The sequence below is a fragment of the Megascapheus bottae genome, chromosome 17 (assembly GCF_031878675.1).
Source record: "Megascapheus bottae isolate mThoBot1 chromosome 17, mThoBot2.hap1, whole genome shotgun sequence".
NCBI lineage: Eukaryota > Metazoa > Chordata > Mammalia > Rodentia > Geomyidae > Megascapheus > Megascapheus bottae.
Genome location: NC_143525.1, coordinates 34,202,985 through 34,224,063, shown reverse-complemented (window position 1 = coordinate 34,224,063; position 21,079 = coordinate 34,202,985). Strand labels below are relative to the sequence as shown.

The 21,079-nt window shown below is 49.3% G+C and overlaps 1 protein-coding gene and 1 non-coding gene across 2 annotated transcripts in view; both read left to right on the top strand.

Moving 5' to 3' along the window:
• The window catches only part of Med24 (mediator complex subunit 24), a 29,235-nt gene extending 8,699 nt beyond the window's left edge, over positions 1–20,536 (top strand). Inside the window, exons 4-26 of the mRNA XM_090350783.1 lie at positions 4,601–4,639; positions 4,952–5,025; positions 5,373–5,605; positions 7,223–7,334; positions 7,455–7,605; positions 7,885–7,998; positions 8,475–8,522; positions 8,887–8,969; positions 9,249–9,335; positions 11,067–11,172; positions 11,835–11,977; positions 12,203–12,240; positions 12,765–12,847; positions 13,243–13,421; positions 13,526–13,625; positions 13,947–14,122; positions 17,045–17,309; positions 17,561–17,742; positions 17,928–18,018; positions 18,324–18,423; positions 19,454–19,534; positions 19,769–19,917; positions 20,043–20,536. Of these exons, the coding sequence (XP_090206909.1) occupies positions 4,601–4,639; positions 4,952–5,025; positions 5,373–5,605; positions 7,223–7,334; positions 7,455–7,605; positions 7,885–7,998; positions 8,475–8,522; positions 8,887–8,969; positions 9,249–9,335; positions 11,067–11,172; positions 11,835–11,977; positions 12,203–12,240; positions 12,765–12,847; positions 13,243–13,421; positions 13,526–13,625; positions 13,947–14,122; positions 17,045–17,309; positions 17,561–17,742; positions 17,928–18,018; positions 18,324–18,423; positions 19,454–19,534; positions 19,769–19,917; positions 20,043–20,159 (2,751 nt within the window). The 3' untranslated portion in view covers positions 20,160–20,536. The remainder of the gene's footprint in view (positions 1–4,600; positions 4,640–4,951; positions 5,026–5,372; positions 5,606–7,222; positions 7,335–7,454; positions 7,606–7,884; positions 7,999–8,474; positions 8,523–8,886; positions 8,970–9,248; positions 9,336–11,066; positions 11,173–11,834; positions 11,978–12,202; positions 12,241–12,764; positions 12,848–13,242; positions 13,422–13,525; positions 13,626–13,946; positions 14,123–17,044; positions 17,310–17,560; positions 17,743–17,927; positions 18,019–18,323; positions 18,424–19,453; positions 19,535–19,768; positions 19,918–20,042) is intronic.
• Positions 12,486–12,588, top strand: LOC150051709 (small nucleolar RNA SNORD124). Its single transcript, XR_016538529.1, has one exon. It is a non-coding gene; the product is annotated as a small nucleolar RNA SNORD124 (small nucleolar RNA).
• Positions 20,537–21,079: the final 543 nt, after the last annotated feature.

Here is a 21,079-nt window from a genome sequence, read left to right as displayed (position 1 = left end):
AAGGACCAGTTAGTAAATATTTTGAACTTTATAGGCTAAATGTCTGAAGCCAGTATTCATTCTATACATTTTGGAAGCAAATATTGATAATGTGTAAATAAATGGTATATCTGTGTCTAATAAAACCCTTGATTTAGGTTATGATAGTGATTCAAATGAGAAGTGATATCACTATAAAACTAAAAAGTGACAGCAGACAAAATGATAGATCCAAAGACAATTTAGGGAGTGACATGGAGAGGATCTGATTAACTGGATGAGGAGAGTCAGCAGGGGAAAGAAGTCAAGATGATAGCGGTGTTTCCGACTTGGAGACTGGATAATTCCTGAGTTCATGAAGAAACAACAGGAGCAGAGTAAGACGGTTAGAGTTGGAATGAGAGTGAGGATAGCATGTTTGATCCTGGCCTTGTTAGTTTCAAGGTCGCTTGGAGAGCTGTTTGAGAGGACAGTCAGGCGTACATAGGGTTTATGTATGCAACTTAGAAGAAGGTCTAGGTAGGAGCTGTTGATTTGGTAGTTGTATATATATGTGTTGGGTTTTTGCTGCTGTGACACAGTCTCTGAGATAAACAATTTAGAGGAAAAAGACTGGTTTTCAGAGATTTCTGTCTATTGTTGGCCATCTATATTGTTTCTGGGCATGGTAGGTCAGAACATCGAGGTAGAAGGGTATAGAGGAGGGAAGCAGAACGAGGCCTGGAACAAGATACAACCCCCGAGAATGTGCTGTAAGTCACCTACTTTCTCCATCTAGGCCTCATCTCCAGGAGTTTCTACTCCCTCCCAATAATACCATCCAATTTTGAATTCATCTGTGGGACAATTCATTGATGAAGGCAGAAGTCGTCATTGTCCAGTTACTTCTTACTGATTGGATCCACCAACTAGGGACTTCAACACATTGAAACCATAACAGAAGGCATCAGCCTTCAGTAGTAGGGAGTCTAGCCTAGTGGTAGAGTGCTTGCCTAGCATGCACGAAGCCCTGTGTTTGATTCCTTAGTACCACATACAGAAAAAGTTGGAAGTGGTGCTGTGGCTCAAGTGGCAGAGCACTAGCTTTGAGCAAAATGTATCCAAAGACAGTGCCCAGGTCCTGAGTTCAGGATCTGGGACTGAAAGAAAAAAATAGTAGAGAGTGTGGTAAAGAGAAGTGGCCCAAGCCAATTCTTGAAGAACCACTCATATCTGATGAACATGCACAGGAAAAGAATTCCTCATAGGCCTCTGAAAGACCAAGTAGGAAAGGAGAAATGTGAGAATATGATATCCAGGAAAGTAAAAGGAGAGGGTTGAAAATTGTGTGTGCATTTCGTGTTATCAGAAGCTGCCAAGAGGCCAGGTGAGATCACAGTTGAGTTCCAGTGAGTTTAATATCAAGAGTTTGTTGATGGCCTCATGAGAAGATTCACAGGGTGGCAAGGATCGAGGTGATTGGAGTGGTTGAACATTAAAGGGAAGGTGTGGAGATAGAGACAGTGAATGTATAGAAATGTTAGCTGGAGCCGAGACAGTGGCTCACGCCAGCAATCCTAGCTACTCAGAAGGCCGAGATATGAGGATCTTGGTTCAAAGCCAGCCCAGGCACAAAAAGACCTGAGACTTTTATCTCCAATTAACCTCTAGAAAACAGGAAGTGGGACTTGGCTCCAGGATAGGGCAGTAGCCTTGAGCTGAAGAGCCCAGGGATAGTGCCCAGGCCCAGTTCAAGCCCCATGACTCACCAAAAAAAAAAAAAAAAAAAATGGATAAAAAAGAAATGTTAGCTGGGCTGGGTGTGGTGGCTCACGCTTGTAATTCTAGCTACTCAGGAGGCTAAGATTTGAGGATTGAGGTTCAAAACCAGCCAGGGCAGTAAAACCTTGAGATACTTTATCTCCAATTAAGATATAAAGCAGAAGTGGTGTTGAGGCTCCAGGGGTAGGGTGGTAGCATTGAGCTAAAGAGCTCGGGAACAGTACCCAGGCCCAGAGTTCAAGCTCCACGACTGGGGGGGGGGGGGGACATATTAGCTGGGTGCTGGTAATTCATACCTGTAATCCTAGCTACTCTGGAGGCTGAGAGATCTCAGCCAGGCAGGAAAGTTCAAGAGACTCTTTATCTCCAGTTAACTACTAAAAAAACACCGGAAGTGGTGCAGTGGCTCAAAGTGGTAAAGTGCTGTCCTTGAATGAAAGCACTCAGGGACAGTGCCCAGCCCCTGAACAAGTCCCACAATTGGGGGGAGGGGGAAGTCTAGGAAGAGCAGAAGAGTGAGGGTGGCTAATGGAGGTGTGACATTTTCTTTAAAACAGAAAAATCTTGAGATGTGTAAACAATGATGAGGCAAGGAGGAGAAAGAGCTAAAGAGAATGAAATAAATAGACATGACAGACCTCTGTGACCTATCAAGTACTATGTAAAATTAGTAATTTCTTCTTCCCTGAGTCAAGAGGCTCTTTGGTCCAATATTGTGTTTGGAGAGGACACTTAGGAGTGCTTGGGGTGATGAATCTGAAGAAGAGCAGATCGGATTAGAGAGCAGATGGAGGGTCAGACTCAGGCCACTTGCTGCTGGCCACCAGCCTTGGGGGCTTCTGAGTCAGAGTTAGGTTGGTAGTATTAATCAGAATAGAATAGGCTATATCTTTCTGCAAGAAAGGAGAAAGTATATCAACACTTAGGAAATGTATCCAGAATTTACCAAAAAATTAAAAAAAAAAAAGGTCTGAATCTGAGGAATTATAAACTCATTTAAACTAACAGCATCCCTCAGAGCATACGGAACTGGGGGGAGTCAGTATGGGCCTCAGGATGGGGTCTGTTTTTAGTAGGGACATTCAGCTCCCCCTAGAGGTTGGTATCCAGCAAGTTTTAGTTCTCTGCCAAGCTCTTGCTATGGGGACATGGGCTATAAATAAACAAACACTAGCCTGGAACGTTATGGTCATTCTGCCCAGGCAAGCTCCCAATTTTTTGATCACTGTCAGACACTAGCCTTGGCTTCACAGTATGTCCTGCTCATGGTAATTCTGAATACTAATTGTATTTAAGCTTTCTCTGGTTTGCTTCTGTCTATGCAAGAGTTCTAGGTAAAGGTTTCTGGATGGAAGCTGCCTGTTCAAGGGACAGGGAAATTATGCATGGAAAGACAGTTCATCATACTTTGATCATTGGGGCTGAGTTAAATTTTCTTCTTAAATTTTTGGAGAGTTCTACTAAAGCAGAGACATCTCAAGAAGCAGATGATTATTGTGTCATTGTATCTGAATTTTCATTTCAGTGTGATTTGCCATTGATTTTGAGAATACCATTGTCACTATTTTCCATAACATAACTTGTATTTTATTGACACTGTTTTTACTGCTTGTTTTTTTTTTAATTATTTTTTTTTCTTGGTTGTGGGGCTTGAATTCTGGGTCTGGGTGCTGTCCCTGTGTTCTTTAGCTCAAGGCTACTGCTCTACCTCTGGGCCTGGGCATTGTCCCTGAGCTCTTCATCTCAAGGCTACCACCCTATCCCTGAGCCACAACGCCACTTTTGCTTTTCTAGTGGTTAATTGGAGATAAGGTGCCATGTTCTTTAGTGCCTGGGCTGGCTTTGAACCGAGATCCTTAGATCTCAGCCTCCTAAGTAGTTAGGATTACAGGCGTGAGCCACCCACCACCACCCACACTGGCTTGTTACTGTTACTATTGTTTGATGTGATTAGGGTAGAATCCAGAGCCCTGTGAGTGCTAGACAAATGCTTTATCATTGATGTATACTCCTGCGCCTTCTCTAATTGTTTCTTAAAAATATAACAACTTAGTGCTTGAGTGCTTGCCTAGCATGAATGAAGCCCTGGGTCTGATTCCTCAGTACCACATACACAGAAAATGTACTGTGGCTCGAGTGGTAGAATGCTAACCATGAGCTAGAGAAGCTCAGGGACAGGACCCAGGTCCTGGGTGCAAACCCTAGGACTAGAAAAAAAAAAAACTACACACACACACATACACACGCGTGTGCGTGCAAACTTAGCTGGGTAGTCACACCTGTTATCCTAGCTCTAGGCTGGTATTCTTCCACTTGAGCCACACCTCCCAATACCAGCTTTTTGCTGGGTAATTGGAAATAAGAGTATCATGGATTTATATGCTTAGGCTTGCTTCAAACCTTCATCCTCAGATTTCAGCTTCCTTGGTAGCTAGGTTTATAGGTGGGAGCCACTGGTACTGAGTTATCTCTGTGTGTGTGTGTGTGTGTGTGTGTATGTGTACATGTGCTAGAACTTGAACCTAGGGCCTAGGCGCTCCCTGACCTTTTTTTGCTCAAGGTTTGCACTCTACCACGTGAGCTAAAGATCCATTTCCAGCTTTTTACTGGTTAACTAGAGATTAGAATGTCATAGGCTTTCCTGGGCTAGTTTTGAGCACAATCTTAAAATCTCAGCCTGGTGAGAGCTAAGATTACAGTTGTGGGCCACTGGCACCCGGCAATCACCTGTCTTCTAATAAGTTCACAAAGTTTTTTGGAGGGGTTGAGCTTTCAGAGCTACATCAATTTGAAGCATCAGTATTTGTTCCCGTCACTGTAGTCTGCTTGTCTGAATGCTATCTTTCTTCCTTCCCTCTAGATGGTATCCTACTCTTCTGTCCTCACAGCTATCAGTAAGGTATGACCGCAACCACTCACACACTGGGGGAGTGGGGGCAGACCTATGATAGTGACAGACAAGGTCCATTTTATTTATTACTATGATCATGTGACTTCTGGGACTGGACAGAGTCCATGATGCTTCTGGTTTTGCCACTTCTCCTGGGAGATCTGGGAAGTGGGGACTGGAATTAGGAGTCTGTTTCCACATGGAAAGGGTACAGAGTCTGAAACCTGAGATTGGAGGCAAGAAAAGCATGTACCATCTGCTGCCATGCAGGAAACCTGGGGGTTACCAGGCATTCTGGAACCTCTCTACTCTTCTTTCCAGTTTGATGACTTTTCCCGGGACCTGTGTGTCCAGGCTTTGCTGGATATCATAGACATGTTTTGTGACCGACTAAGGTAAGGGTTGGAAGAGGGGGTAAAGAACATTCCAGCATTCTCTCAGTGTAAAGAAGCCCCTAGCACTTAGCTGAGACCAGTTTTGGGTTCCTCCATTTCCTCTCCCCACCTGCCTATTCCTATCTTTTCTATTTATTCCCTTAGGACAAAATGCCTCTTGTCTACTTGAAATAGCTCATTTGAAATCCTGTCTGGTGGAAGTTGGCTGGGCTAAGTGTCTTCCCTCGGACTTCACTGGGTTTCCAAATCTGTTCCCTAGTAGGGGAGTGCCAGAGACTGAGGAACATGGGTGTGGGTCAGATTTCAGCCATTGGAGCAGAGACAGATTTTTGTATCTTTTCCTGTAGCTGTCATGGCAAAGCCGAGGAGTGCATTGGACTGTGCCGAGCCCTTCTCAGCGCCCTCCACTGGCTTCTGCGTTGCACAGCGGCCTCTGCAGAACGGATTCAGGAAGGACTGGAGGCTGTTACATCAGCTACTGGGGAGAAGCAGCTTGTCATGTGTCTGCAGTGCCTGGAGAAGACCCTCAGCAGCACCAAGAACCGGGCTCTGCTGCACATCGCCAAGCTAGAGGAGGCCTGTATGTCCCCTGTGTGCCCCACCTGTTGCTGCTTCTGTAGGGGATCCTTTGATTGAGAGGGGAGAGGCAGGATGCCATCCCACTTCTTTCCAGGAGGATCTGAAACCATCCCACTTCCTTTTCTCTCTCCCATAAGCATTGCATACATCCCAGGGACTTGGGCAGGGTGGCGCCCGAGCCAATCAACCAAAAGGTATTTACTGAGCATTGTCCTATTCCCAGCCCTATGCTAGGTGCTGGGGGTGGGGGGTAAGGGGGGACTACCAAAGAAGCATGTGGCAGGGTCCCTGCCCTCAACAAGTGTATGCACTAGTGGATAGCAAGATTTGTATACCATATAGAGAGAGCAGATTAGATGACAAGGACTCTAGTGCAACTGGGAGAGTGCTTGCTTAGCAAGCATAGGGCCCTGAGTTCAATCCCCAATATTAGAAAACAAATGAACACATTAGCAGACAAAACAAGTTCACCTGTCTGCTCTTTTTTGTCTCAGCATTATTCATCTTCCAGATACAGACTCTTCACCTGGAGTCTACTGTCAGGCCTGTGTTCCAGCCACCTCCATTCAAGTTTAGGTGTTAACTATTGGAACTTTCCTGACTATTGGAACAGACAAATCTATGGGAGGGAAATCTTACAGCAGTGGGGGGGGGGTCCTGAGGGTACAATCTCTTTTTGGGCTCCAGTAGCTTCAGACCACCTGTTTTCTATGGATAAGAATGGTAAAATGGGTAACATCCAAGTCCTTATCTTTAGGGTCCAGTTGGAGAGTTTGTTAGAAAATTACTCTATTATTCTCCAGATATGTCTTATTGTCTGGGAGAAGTCCAGAAAGAGACCTACTATGTCAGAATGGGCTGTATTGATAGTCTCTTCTCTACCTTGAGCACTTGATAAATGTTTATTGGCTGAAAAGTGGATGAATACTTAATTTTAATGGATCTTAGGTCTTGTCTTTCTTTCTCACCATGCTACATGGAGATTGATGGGTTAGTTGGTGCCATTATTCATCATTTGACCCATTGGAATTGTAACCAGGATAAGCGACTTCTAATTAAGTTTTAAATGTGTAGTAGTTACATCCATGTAGTACCCGTGTGTGGGGGTATTTAGGAGAGGGACCAGTCTGACAAGTGGTTAGAGGAGCTGAGGCTTGAAGCTATAATGAGGTGTCCCAGAAGACGAGAGCAGTGAGGGCCAAGCCTGGAAGGGAATGCGTGGTGTTTAGGATCCTAGCTTGCCTAGGGTAGAAGTGGCTGCTGCAAGCAGGGCTTTTTGGATTGGTCTGTTCCTGATTTATGGCCAGTGTCCCTGTTCTGGCCTCTGGAGGAGGGTTTAGCCTCCCTGCGCTTCTCTCATTGGCTGCTAAAGTGAGTCCATGTGACTCCTGAAAGTCAGGCAGTTGGGAGCAGTTTTACAAGGTTTGGTCCTTGTTGCTCATACCTCTTCTAGAAACAGTGCATGCCGCCTTCAGGGCTTTGGCTTCCACATCTTCTTCAGGGGAAGCTTCTCAGCATTGTTTCATGAGCCCAATTGGTACCACAGTCAAGGAGTCTGGGGCCAAACTACCTCTCCACTGTTTCATATCCTGTCTCTGCCTTTCCTTTTCTCTGCCAGCCTCCTGGACTGCCATTGAACATTCTCTTTTGAAGCTTGGGGAGATCTTGACCAATCTCAGCAACCCCCAGCTCCGGAGCCAGGCTGAGCAGTGTGGCACACTGATTAGGAGGTACCAGGCTTCCAGGGGGAGGTAGTGAAGGGAGAGAGAGAAAGTGCCTTGGGGCATTGTGGAAAGATTTCCACTCTCACCATCACTCCTTAACACTGTCTTCTATCTCTGTCCCCTCAGCATCCCCACAATGCTGTCTGTGCATTCAGAGAAGCTGCACAAGACCGGCTTCCCTACTGTCCATGCGCTGATCTTGCTGGAGGGCACCATGAACCTGACTGGCGAGACACAGCCCCTGGTGGAGCAGCTGATGATGGTGAAACGCATGCAGGTGGGAGGGGCCAAAAGGCTCCACTTTCCCAAGGTGGGCCAGTCATTTGTGGGCGCATGGGGGGTCGTTTCTGTACTTCTTGGGAATAATAGGTTTTCTCTTTATCCCTGGACTGTAGATACCAGAAGTGCACAATTCTATCATTCAGCCTTCCATCCCCGGTTCTCAGCCCTGGAGCTGAGACATGGTTGGGCTGTGCAGTGCCTCTTGTCTCTGGAGCGTCAGGAGCATGGGGGGCTGTGGGCACCCTCTCATGCCTCACCTCCAAACTTCCCACAGCATATCCCCACCCCACTGTTCGTGCTGGAGATCTGGAAAGCTTGCTTCGTGGGGCTCATTGAATCTCCTGAGGGGACACAGGAGCTGAAGTGGACAGCTTTTACCTACCTCAAGGTACTTGGGGACATGGAGCAACAGAGTCAGTGTGGGGATAGTTCTCAGGAAATGGGTAAACTGCTGATCTTTGCCTTGTGTGTCCCCCTGCTGGCCTCAGGCTCAGCCTGTTGAGTCTCTAGTGCAAGTTCCAGCCATATTTTCTGAATCTGTGTGTTGCCATTTTGTGAGGCTCACTGTTTTCTTCTTCCTACAAGGTGCTGCTCAGCTCATTGTTAGCCATATTGGTACAAGGCAGCTTGGGGGCTGGGGAAAATGGCCTCCATCCCCTTGAACTTGGCTACTGCTTTGCTTATGGCTTTTCCTTGTTGAGTCAGTAGAAGTGACAGGGCTTCATGTCCTATGGGCCACGAAGTATGGGTGGTCGTGTGGCTGTGGGGTTTCTGATTGGGCTGTAAAAGAACCTGGGCCCTTCAGTAGTGAGTAAATGAGAAAAGAAATTGATTTTCCTATTTTTCCCTCCTACCATACTGTAGATTCCTCAGGTTTTGGTGAAGTTAAAGAAATATTCTCATGGAGACAAGGTGAGTTGAAGAAATGAGAATGAATACATAGTGTTTTTCTGGGTGCCAGTGTATTCCTGTACCCTGGAGAAAGCAGAAGCGTGCATATGGCTGAACACCTATATGCATCTTTGCCTATCTGCACAGGCTCTAGACTAGGAGGCCTAAGTTGATCCCTCCAGCAGATAAGGCTGCCCATGATAATCAGGCACGATAACCATATCAGAATGGGGACGGAGAGACCCCCAGTACCAGTGCCTGGGCTACTGGTGAGCACAGCTGGCTTCAGGTTCTCACCACAGCAGGGTGTCCTTATGCGCCTGCAGTGCAGGCTGCAGGAGGCCTGGAGGACCTAAACCCAGGCAGAGGCTTCTGACTCTTTCAGGACTTCACTGAAGATGTCAACTGTGCTTTTGAGTTCCTGCTGAAGCTCACCCCGTTGTTGGACAAAGCTGACCAGCGCTGCAAGTATGAACTCCCCTATTCCCCAGTACTTCCCTGGAAGGTATTCTGAGCCCTTCCTGTGCTCCCCAAGCCAGCTGACTTGCAGGAGACGTTGCCTATTTGTTTACTACCCTCAGTCTGGGCCGGAGGCAAAGGCTTATGGTTGTCATTGCCCACAGTCTCCCAGACTTGCCGTGGGCACTCCACTTGTCTTAATCCCAAAGGAGGGAGAAGCGTGGAAGGAGCCCGCCCTGTTCCTCATGCCCTCAGTGCCCACTTCCCTTGTCCTTGTTTTCTTCACAGCTGTGACTGTACAAACTTCCTCCTCCAAGAGTGTAACAAGCAGGGCCTTCTGTCTGAAGCCAATTTTGCCAACCTTGTGGCCAAGCGGTAAGTGTGAGGCCACTTGGGTTGCCTCAAGGGCCTCTTGCTTCCCTATGTCCTGCTAACACTGCTGCTAAAAAGCACAGTTGACATCCTCAGTGGCTAACTCAGTCGTGTGTGCGTGTATGTGTGTGTGTGTGTGTGTGTGTGTGTGTGTGCGCGTGCGCGCGCGCGCCCATGCGTATGTGCTCTATATCTTGAACTCAGGGACTTGTCCTCTCACTTGGCTTTTTTTTTTTTGCCAGTCCTGGGGCTTGAACTCAGGGCTTGAGCACTGTCCTTGGGCTTTCTCAAGGCTAGTGCTCTACCAATTGAGCCACAGCACCACTTCTGGCTTTTTCTTTGTATGTGATATCGAGGAATCAAACCCCGGTCTTTGTGCATGCTAGGCAAGCACTCTACCACTAGGCTAAACTCCCGGCTTGCTTGCCTTTTTTTTTTTTTGTCATGGGACTTGAACTCTGGGTCTCATTGTCCCTTCCTGTTTTCATGTGATTCATTGGAGATAAGAGTCTCAGGGACTTTTTAGTGCCCGGATTTTTTAGTGCCTGGGCTGGTTTTGAATCGTGATCCTCAGATCTCCGTCTCCTGAGTAGCTGGGATTACAGGCATGAACCACCGCACCCGGCTCACTTGGCTTTTTTGCTCATGGCTGGTAATTTTACTGCTTGAGCTATGCCTTCAGTCTAGTAAGTTAACTGAAGACAAGAGTCTCTTGGATTTTTCTCTTTGGGCTGACTTTGAACTTTGATTCTCAGATCTTAGCCTCCTGAGTAGCTAACTAGGTAACTAGGTTTATAGGTGTGAGCCACTGGCACCTAGCTTAAACATTTTTTTTTTTTTTTTTTTTTTTTTTTTGTGGATCATGGGACTTGAGGATGCTGTCCATAAGCTCTTCAGCATAAAGCTACCACTCTACCCCTTGAACCACAGGGCCATTTCCCCTTTTCTAGTGATTAAATGGAGATAAGAGTTTCACGGACTTTAGTGCCCAGGCTGGCTTTGAATTGCAATCCTCAGATCTCAGCCTCCTGGGTAGCCAGGATTACAGACGTGAGCCACTGTGCCTGGCTTAGATAAACGTTTAAAATAGATGTAATGATCAAGGACAACTTGAAATGGTTACAATATTGAATATCCTTTTTCTTTGTAAACCTTACCACAAGTCTCAAAGTTTGGGATTTTGTCATTGCTGTATTGTGTGCTGAGCTTCTGTCCTAGAGCCTCATGTTTACTAGGCAAGTGCTACACCACTGAGCTATATATTAAGCCCTCAAAGGTTCCTACATGCCTGTGTGCTTGCTTGCCTTCTCTCCCTTCCCCTGCTCGCTCGCTTTCCTTCTTTCTTTCTTTCTTTCTTTCTTTCTTTCTTTCTTTCTTTCTTTCTTTCTTTCTTTCTGTCTTGGGGCTTAAACTCAGGGCATGGGTACTGTCCCTAAGCCTCTTTATGCTCAAGGCTAGGGCTCTACCACTTGAGCTACAGTGCCATTTCCATTTTTTTTTGAGTAATGGTATTGGAGGTAAGAGCCTCGTGGGGACTTTTCTCCCTGGGCTGGCTTCCTACCACAATCCTCAGATCTCCAGTCTCCTGAGTAGCTAGGGTTACTGGTGTGCACTACCAGTGCCCAGCTCCTATATGCGTTCCACTCTGCTTCTTTTTCTGCGGTTTTACTATAGAGTATATAAAAAATGCTTTGTTCCTGTTTCCTCCTCTTGACCACCTGGTCATGGCCATAGTGCAGCAGACCGAGATCCAGAAGTAAAATCATCAGAAAATGCCAACATCCAGCCCAATCCTGGGTTGATCCTCAGAGCAGAGCCCACTGTCACAAACATCCTTAAGGTGAGCCATCAGGACTCCCTTTTCTTCCTTTTAGCTCTCCTTCCAAGTAGACTAAACAGGACCCCCAGACCTCTCCTGTCTGGTTGCTGTATATAGCTGCTTTGGGAATAGAGAAAGGGGATAGGCAAGGACAGAAAGCTGACACTAGTCGGACTTCATTTGTGTCCCAGGCACTGTGGTAGATGCCTTCAGAGACCACTGCATTGAGGACATGGTGGTGAAACTCCCAGCCGGTTCTCAGCCATTCCCACCACCACTGCACCACTGTACCAGCACAGTTAAGTGGGGGTGGGCCATAGAGCAAGGATAGGTTTTTTTTTTTTTTGCCAGTCCTGGGCTTGAGCTCAGGGCCTGAGCACTGTCCTTGGACTTTCTCAAGAATAGAGCTCTACCACTTGAGCCTCAGCACCACTTCTGGCTTTTTTCTATGTTCGTGGTACCGAGGAATCAAACCCAGGTCTTCGTGCATGCTAGGGAGGCACTCTATCACTAGGCCAAACTCCCGGCCCAGAATAGATTTTAGGAACAGTTTTTCAGACTGGAGTCAGATTGCGGGGTGTAATGTGCCAGTTGGTGGAGCTGTATGAAGAGAAAGTGTGGCTAGGCCATGTCTGGGGGGTCTTCAGTGTTCTTCAGGACTTGATTTCCTGTCCTGTCTCCAGACGATGGATGCAGACCACTCTAAGTCCCCGGAGGGACTGCTGGGGGTCTTGGGACACATGCTGTCAGGGAAGAGCTTGGACTTACTGCTGGCTGCTGCCGCTGCCACTGGAAAACTAAAATCCTTCGCCCGGAAATTCATCAAGTGAGAAAAGCTGAGCCCCTATCTCGGAATGGAGGTTGTGTCTGAAGGGAGGAGACAGCAGAGTGGGAGGAGGCATCTGGGTTTGGCTTTCCCAGGAGTTTCATAGGCCAAGGCTTAGTGAGCGTGGTAATTAGACAGCTCAGCCAAAGGGCTGGTTCCCCTTCCTCTTCCCTCTTCAGTTGAGCTTTCCCTAGTTGATACCTCTTGTCTCTACTTCTTCCACAGTCTGAATGAGTTTACCACCCATGGCAGTGGAGAAAGCAGTAAGTCCTCCAAGCTCCACCAGTCCCTACTGGCCCTGAGAAGGATATGGACAGAGGGGCTAGCGTGGCTCATTATGGGAGTCTGGTTTCCTCCTCCGAGTCACGACTAATTGAAGTTTCTGGAGAGCCTTGAGGGAGGTTAATGCTGGGAATGGGATTCTTCTAAAGCTACCTTTGTCTTCCTTCTACCTGCACCCTTTAACATGTGTTTGTACATTGGAGGGAGGGAGGTTCTAGAAAGCTTAGACTCTTCAGGAAGGGATGATGTTCTATTGAGACTCAAGAAAAGGATTCTGAGCCTCAGAGCTTTGAAAGAGCTGGCTGATCCCTGACCTTCCTTAAGACAAATCCTAGATTGGGCTATAGCTTAGCGAAAGATTACTCTTGCCTAATAAGCAGAATGTCCTCGTTCAATCCCCAGCAGTACAAAGACAAAACAAAGTCCTCATCTCCTTCCTGATCCAGACAAGGTCTCTGGGCCCTTGCCCTGGGCTGAGGGATTGGCTTTCTTACTCTTCCCACAGCCAAAACGGCCTCAGTTCGTGCCTTACTCTTTGATATCTCCTTCCTCATGCTTTGCCACGTGGCCCAGACCTATGGCTCAGAGGTGAGTGAGAAGAGAGCAGGTGTGATTAGGAGATGCCAGGTGATGGGAAAAAGAGGAACAAAATAACCAATAACTTGCCCACATAATTCTTTGTCCCTACTGGTCTCCAACACTAGTGTTTTCTGCTGGTCTCTGAAACCAGGAACCCAGGGTGGGAAAAGTCAATAGATGATTCTAGTTGTCGCCTCCCACCCGAATCCTTCATTGCCACATCCTTCACCCTGACCACTAGGTGGCAGCATAGTCCCCTGTCTGCTGCTCTTGGGCCAATTTGTCCCCAGTTCTTCAGGCTGGGAAGGGAATGGTAATGGGATGGGAAACTGAGGCATAGCCACAGGGCCAAGCTCTGCCAGGCATCACACCTTTCCCACTTATCTTCTTGCCCTCTCACCCAGGTGATTTTGTCTGAGTCAAGCACAGGAACAGAAGTGCCTTTCTTTGAGACCTGGATGCAGACCTGCATGCCTGAGGAAGGCAAGATCTTGAACCCTGACCACCCATGCTTCCGGCCCGACTCCACCAAAGTAGAGTCCTTGGTTGCCCTGCTCAACAATTCCTCAGAGATGAAGCTGGTGTTAGTGACTTGGGTACCTGCTTCGAGGGTAGTGGTCAGGGCAGGGCCACAACCATTCCATGCTCCCTTGTGGTGATTTTTCTTCTTCCCCCTCCTCTCTGTAGTCAAATGAAGTGGCATGAAGCATGTCTTAGCATTTCAGCAGCCATCTTGGAAATCCTCAATGCCTGGGAGAATGGTGTTCTGGCCTTTGAGTCTATCCAGGTAGTCCCCCTTCCCATCCCTCTTTGCTAAGGTACAGTTATCGATAGCGTGTTATATTTAGTAATATGTTTATATTTAATAAGGACAAGGAGAAGACCCTTAATTTAGATCTCATACCTTAAAATTCATTTTCTCTGGAATCATAGTCTTCGCTATCCTCCCACCCAGGTAATTCTGGGACTATCAGACTTGTGGTGCAGATTGGTGTGAGTGTGACCCTGGACTCCTACTTCCTACTTGGCTGCCCCCAGAGTTCAAGGAAGCGATGGCCCAGGAGTGGGGAGAGTAGCCCCAACCCCAGCTTCTGCTCCTCTCCCATAGAAAATCACCGATAATATCAAGGGAAAGGTATGCAGTCTGGCCGTCTGTGCCGTGGCTTGGCTTGTGGCCCATGTCCGGATGCTGGGGCTGGATGAGCGTGAGAAGTCACTTCAAATGATTCGACAGTTGGCAGGCCCATTATACAGTGAGAACACCCTGCAGTTCTACAAGGAGAGGTCAGTGACCCAGCCCCCCTCCCCAAACCCTGCAGGGGTGGTGGGAGGAGACTGCACCTGCAGAAACCAACCCCGCTCTTGTTATCTTCCTGGCACTGCTTGCTCACTTGCTTCCTCCTCACTCACACCCTTCATTCCAAGAACTGACCAGCTAACCCACTGTGACTCCAGAGAGTGCTTAGACCCTCCTGTTCCCTTCCCTTCCCTTCATAGCACATACTCATGCCATAGGCTCAGTGAACATTTAGTGTGTCTTTGTATTAGGAGTGAGGGTTTTGTTCCTTTGTTTGTTTGTTTTGCCAGTCCTGGGCTTGAGCTCAGGGCCTGAGCACTGTCCTTGGACTTTCTCAAGGCCAGAACTCTACCACTTGAGCCTCAGCACCACTTCCAGCTATTTTCTATATATGTGTCTTCTTGCATGCTAGACAAGCACTCTACCACTAGGCCATACTCCGGTCCGTGAGAGTTTTTTTTTTAATGTTTTGTTTTGGTTTGATTTGGTTTTGTTGGTTATGAGGCTTGAACTCTCTGAGCTTCTCTAACTCAAGGCTAGTATTCTACCACTTGAGCCACAGTACCACTTCCAGTTTTTGAGTGGTTAATTAGAGATGAGTTGCATGGGGAGTTCTTTGCCTGGGTTGGCTTTGAACCTCATTCCTCAGACCTCAGCTTCCTGGGTAATAGGATTATAGGCATGAGTCACATGCCAGGCTGTTTGTTTTTTGGTACTGGTTCTAGGGCTTCAACTCAGGGCCTGGCCTGGGTACTGCCCTTATGCTCAAGGATAATGCTCTCACTAGAGCCACAACTCCACTTTCAGCTTTGCTTTTTTTTTTTTTTGTCGTGAGGCTTGAACTTGGCCTGGGTGCTGTCCCTGAGTTCTTCAGTTCAAGGCTACCACTCTATCCCTGGGCCTGGGTGTTGTCCCTGAGCTCTTTAGCTCAAGGCTACCACCCTACCCTTGAGCCACGGCCCCACTTTCCATTTTCTAGAGGTTAATTGGAGATAGGAGTCTCAGGTTCTTTAGTGCCCTGGCTGGCTTTGAACTTTGATCTTCAGATCTCAGCCTCCTGAGTAGCTAGGATTACAAGTGTGAGCCACTGCACCCGGCTTTTTTTTTTTTTTAAATTGTTGGTCATGGGACTTGAACTCTGGGCCTGGGCACTGTCCCTGAGCTCTTCAGCTCAAAAGGCTGTACCCTACCCCTTAAGCCACAGCACCACTTCCAGTTTTCTGATGACTAATTGGAGATAAGAGTTTCATGGTCTTTAGTGCCCGGACTGGCTTTGAACCACAATCCTCAGATCTCAGCCTCCTGAGTAGCTAGGATTACAGGTGTGAGCCACCAGCACCTTCTGTGTGCTAGGAATGCAGACTCCAAACAGCTTGACTTTTGTCCTTAAAGAACTCTTGTTCTCCAGCACTAGCTGAGCAGAACAGCAGAGGGATTATCTTGTTGTGTTGCTGTGGAAGAACTGGGAGCCAAATGTGGGTTGGAAGCCTCTCTTACCCAGCTGTCTTCATAAGCATGTCATGTGCTGGCTCTCCAGGGACTTGCAGGACATTTTTTAAAATGTGGCAAGAAACACATGACAGAAAACGTATAGCGTCTTCACCAGCTGCGTGTGTGACAGTTCGGTGGTGTGAAGTATATTCACATTATTGGGAAACAAAGCTCCAGAATTTTTCATCTTGCAAATCTGAAAGTACACTCACGAAACATCTTCCCTGCTTCCCCCACCCTCTGGTCCCTGGCAACTGCTATGCTACTTTCTACTCCTATGACCTAGGCTACTTTACATGACTCCTATAAGCAAAGTTAGGCAATGCTTATCTTATTGTAACTGACTGACTTCATTCCGTATGATTTCCTCAAATTCACTCATGTTGTAGCATGTGACCAAAATGCCTTCCTTTTTAAGACTGAGTAAATGGTTCGTATATGCCACATCATGGTTATCTGTTCAGCTGTCAATGGCTACTTGTATTGCTTCCACCCCTTGGCTCTTGTGAAGTTTCCTGCAACTCATATAGCTGACCTGGCTACCAGGGAGTTTTATGAGAAACAGGTGGAAGGAAGCATGTGCCTGGGTAGGGTCCATAAGACCACATATGCTTTTCTCTTGCTCCCTTTTCTTCCCCTGTGAGCCCCCCACAAGTCCTGGACCATCCATCTTTTTTTTTTTTTTTTTTTTTTTTTTTTTTTTGCCAGTCCTGGGCTTGAGCTCAGGGCTTGAGCACTGTCCTTGGACTTTCTCAAGGCTAGAGCTCTACCACTTGAGCCTCAGCACCACTTCTGGCTTTTTGCTATGTATGTGGGGTACCGAGGAATCGAACCCGGGTCTTCATGCATGCTAGGCAAGCACTTTAACCACTAGGCCAAACTCTCGGCCCCCTGGACCATCCATCTTAAGCCACGTAAGTGCTTTTGAGTCAGGACTAGTGGGGAGTCTGTGGCTGTCGGGCAGGTGGAAAATGGCTCCGAATCTCTGCCAGCATTCCAGGAACAGCTAGTTCTCACACTCGCCTGCATTGAGCCCAGGACACTCCTGGAAGGTTCCTGGACATGTCTCTTTTGTTTGCCCAGCTACCCAGAGCCGGGAAGAGTCCTGTGGGGCAGCCCTCGGGCCTCGCCTGGAAGTTACAGCTTATTTTGGGAGGAGGCCAAGGCTGGGAGGGGACCCCCCCCAAGCCCTCAGTACAGGGGGAAGTGATTATATTTATTTATGACAGTTGGCAGGGCCAGCACCTGGGGGATGGGAAAGAACACCGGAGCGAATTGCAGGAAACACCTAGCGGAGGCCAGCCTCTGTCCTGTGCTTTCACAGGCTCTGTACCAGCAGAGAAAGCGGCCTGGCGAGGAGCAGAGCTTCGGGTTGTCTCCTCCCCATGTCAGAATAGGGCGACTTCCCCTCCCCCCAGGGTGGTGATCATGAGCTCAATTTTGGAGCACATGTGTGCGGACGTGCTCCAGCAGACAGCCACCCAGGTCAAGTTCCCTTCCGCTGGGGTGGACACCATGCCCTACTGGAACCTGCTGCCCCCCAAGCGCCCCATCAAGGAGGTGCTGATGGACATCTTCGCCAAGTTGCTGGAGAAGGGCTGGGTGGACAGCCGCTCCATCCATATCCTCGACACGCTGCTGCACATGGGGGGCGTCTACTGGTTCTGCAACAACCTGATTAAGGTACTTGGGGGGGGCAGCCATGGTGTGCGGAGACTGGCACTCAGCCTGGCTTCTCCAAGGCTGCTGGGAGCTGGGTGGTCTCCTGGGGATACAGAGACAGGGACCTCATCTCAGGCTGGGAAATGAAGAGAGGGATACAACAAGACCTGGGCCCATACACACCTCCTCAGAGAGCCAGCAGGAGTGGTCAGGTGTCAGAGCCCCCAGACGAGGACCTCAGCACCTGAGCCACGTGCGGGCCTGTCCCTCAGGAGCTGTTGAAGGAGACACGGAAGGAGCACACGCTGCGGGCGGTGGAGCTGCTCTATTCCATCTTCTGTCTGGATATGCAGCAAGTGACACTGGTCCTGCTGGGACACATCCTGCCTGGTCTGCTCACAGACTCTGCCAAGTGGCACAGCCTCATGGACCCTCCTGGCACTGCACTGGCTAAGTAAGATTCTTCCCAGAGGCTACCTAGCTTTCAACCCTGGGCTCCAAGTGCCCAACACCCAGTCAAGCGCTCTGGCATGGAACCTCTGTGGGACATGGGCTGTTGAAAGCCACAGGTGGTTAACAGTTAGTGTGGGCATGGAAGTCTTCCCCTAATGGTACCCTCTTCCTGGAATCCTTTGGCAGACTAGCCGTGTGGTGTGCGTTGAGTTCTTACTCTTCCCACAAAGGACAGGCATCCTCCCGCCAGAAGAAGAGACACCGCGAAGACATTGAGGTAGGCCTGCCGAGGACTTGCTCGCGTGTGTATTCAGGTGTTTGCTGAGTACTGGGATGTGGCTCTGCCCTTAGATCAGCTGGGTGGGGGCCTGGTTGGCCAAAGTCTGGAGAAGTGGTTGATATGAGTCCCCAGACTGTCTGCCAAGAGGTCCTGTCTGCTAATTGGGGTTTGGGATGAGGAGAGGAGAGAAGAATCCGCCTACTAGTGATACCCACTCATGGGCTTTGGGGAGTTGATTTCTGTCCCCCCATCGCAGGAAACGTAGGGAGTCAGGGGCATGATGGTGACCCTCCTACCCCCAGGATTATATCAGCCTCTTCCCCCTGGAGGACACACAGCCCTCAAAGTTGATGCGGCTCCTGAGCTCCAATGAAGATGACACCAACCTCCTGTCAAGTCCAAGTGAGCATGTGGGAGGGCTGTGGCTGCCCGGGACCCCGAGGCGCTGCTCCCTAGAGACCGTAGGCCAGCCAGAAGGTGTGGTGGGAGCTTGTGCCATTCTGTCCTCCAGGACATACACTGTTGTCTCTCCCCAGGGAGCCAAGCTCTTCTGCCCAGAGCCCTGTACCCCCCTGTTGGCCCTACTCCCACTCTGTCACCACAGGGTTGAGGGGTGCCAAGCACCCAGCAGGTTCAGTCCCAGTACAGCCTGTGCCCTTGACTCACCTGCTCCACCTTCTTTCCTTCCTTCCCCTAAAGCATGCCCTGTGGCCTGCAGCAGACCCAGGCGGGAACCTGGAACGACTCACCCCCTTTCCTAACTGGAGAGCTTCCCGCTTGGCTCTGCTTCTCTGGATGCCATTTCCTTCATTGTCCCTCCCACAGACTCCCCCCTCACCGCCCCCCGCCCCGTGCCCCGCCATTTCTGCTAAAGGCTCCTTATTTATAGTCCATTTAATTTTTCCTCTTTCCAGAGGTTTCTCTGTAGCCTAGAAGTTTACTCTGGGTCCTGTTAAGGACTGAGGTTCACACTTAAGCAGAAAGTCTGCTGCCTTTCGCTAGTTCCTTAGCAAATCCTAGCCTGGTTTTCTGTTTGTACAATGGAGCATCTGGAGGATTCAGTGACTTCATACACAGATTGCTACCGCCCTGTGTTGTCATGCAGAGTTCACTCTCCCTGCATCATTTTGGCTTGAATTCAGGGCCTAGGCACTGTCCTTGGGCTTTCTCAAGGCTAATACTCTACCACTTGAACCACAGCACTACTTCTGGCGTCTGTGTATGTGGCACCGAGGAATCAAACGTGGGTGTGTGCTAGGCAAGGACTTTACCACTAGACCAAACTCCCGGCCCTTCCCCATCTTCTGATGGGGGATCCTGCTGTGCGTCTTGGTCCAAGAATCATGTCCAGACTCTGCATACATGCATACCTTGATGAGCAGAGGCAGGAAGCACTGGTTCTGAGTCCAGTTCCCTCTGCCTCATCCCACAGCTGACCGGTCCATGAACACCTCCCTCTCGGCCTCCCAGCTCCACACAGTCAACATGAGAGACCCTCTGAACCGAGTACTGGGTAAGTCCTGACAGAGGCCCCTGAGCACAGCTGGAGGCAGGGCCCTGGCTGGAAGGGTCCCCCAGGGCCCCTCACTTCCCTCCTCCTGTCCACCTCCCCTAACTGTTGGTGGTGCCTCTCTCCTGCCTTCCTCCTACACTTCCTTCGTCTCCTCTGGAGTGGGCTTAGTGCTTTCTCCTTTTCCCACCAAGGCTAACCAGTTCTCATGGACCCCTCCTGTCCCTCCCTGCACAGCCAACCTGTTCCTGCTCATTTCCTCCATCCTGGGCTCCCGCACTGCCGGCCCCCACACGCAGTTTGTGCAGTGGTTCATGGAGGAATGCGTGGACTGCCTGGAGCAAGGCAGCCAGGGCAGCATCCTGCAGTTCATGCCCTTCACCACCGTGAGCACCAGGGAGCCAGGCAGCAGGGGGCGGAGGAGGGGGCCAGGGGCAGCCATCCTGAAGGGAGGGCCCTTTCACCTGGGACCTCACCCCTCATTCGCTCCCTGTTGGCCTGTCTGTGGCAGGTGTCGGAACTCGTGAAGGTGTCTGCCATGTCCAGCCCCAAGGTGATCCTGGCAATCACAGACCTCAGCCTGCCCCTGGGCCGCCAGGTGGCTGCCAAAGCCATCGCTGCGCTCTGAGGAGTTTGGAGTGGCCACAGGCATGGCTGGGGAGGGAGGGACTCAGACACAGTACTCCAGAGAGAACTGTGAGGAGAGCGAGCCACCAGCTCCCATCCAGCCTGCACATCGAGGTGACGGCAAAACCCGGTTTCAGTTTGCAGACTGCCCACTGCTGACTTCTGACTTTCAAGGCATCTGGCAGTTGGTTTTGTAACTTACTCTCCCTCCTGCCATCCTGAAGGATATGAGCAGCAGAGGCCCGAGTGCTCACCCACCCTGAGGGGGGAACTTTGTAGCTGCATAGTGTGTACATAAGCCTATTTTTGTAACACCCAGGGAGGCTGCCTGGGCTAACTTGTTAATAAAGGTCCCTGTGGATGCTGGGACTTTAAGTGCTTTGTGCGTGCGCCTGTCCTCCCTGTCCTCCTGTGCATTCTGGTGCTGGAGGGGCGCAGTCCTGAGGTGAGGAGAAGGAAGAGGCAGCGGCCAGGGCCAGGCGCCAGGCGCCCTTTGTGCATTTGTTTACTAGGCAGGGCAGGGACAGGATCAGGGAAGGCCAGAGCAGCTCCCTTCAACACACCTACTAGGGTAGTGAAGAATCAACCCTGTCCTCCCTTCCCTAATGAAAAAGGGCCAGGTTCTGGTAAAAGGCCCCACGGGTGTTAGGGCAGGTGTCTTTTTTTTGTGTGTGTGCCAATCCTAGGACTTGAACTCAGGGATTGCACATGGTCCCTGAGCTTCTTTTGCTCAAAGCTAGCACTCTTTTACACTTTGAACCACTTCTGGTTTTTTTCTATGGTTAATTGGAGATAACATTCTCAGACTTTTCTGCCCAGGTCAGCTTCAAACCTGGATCCTCAGATCTTGGCCTTTTGAGTAGCTAGGATTACGGACGTGAGCCTCCAGTGGAGGCCTTGCAGGACAGGAGGGTGTGGCTA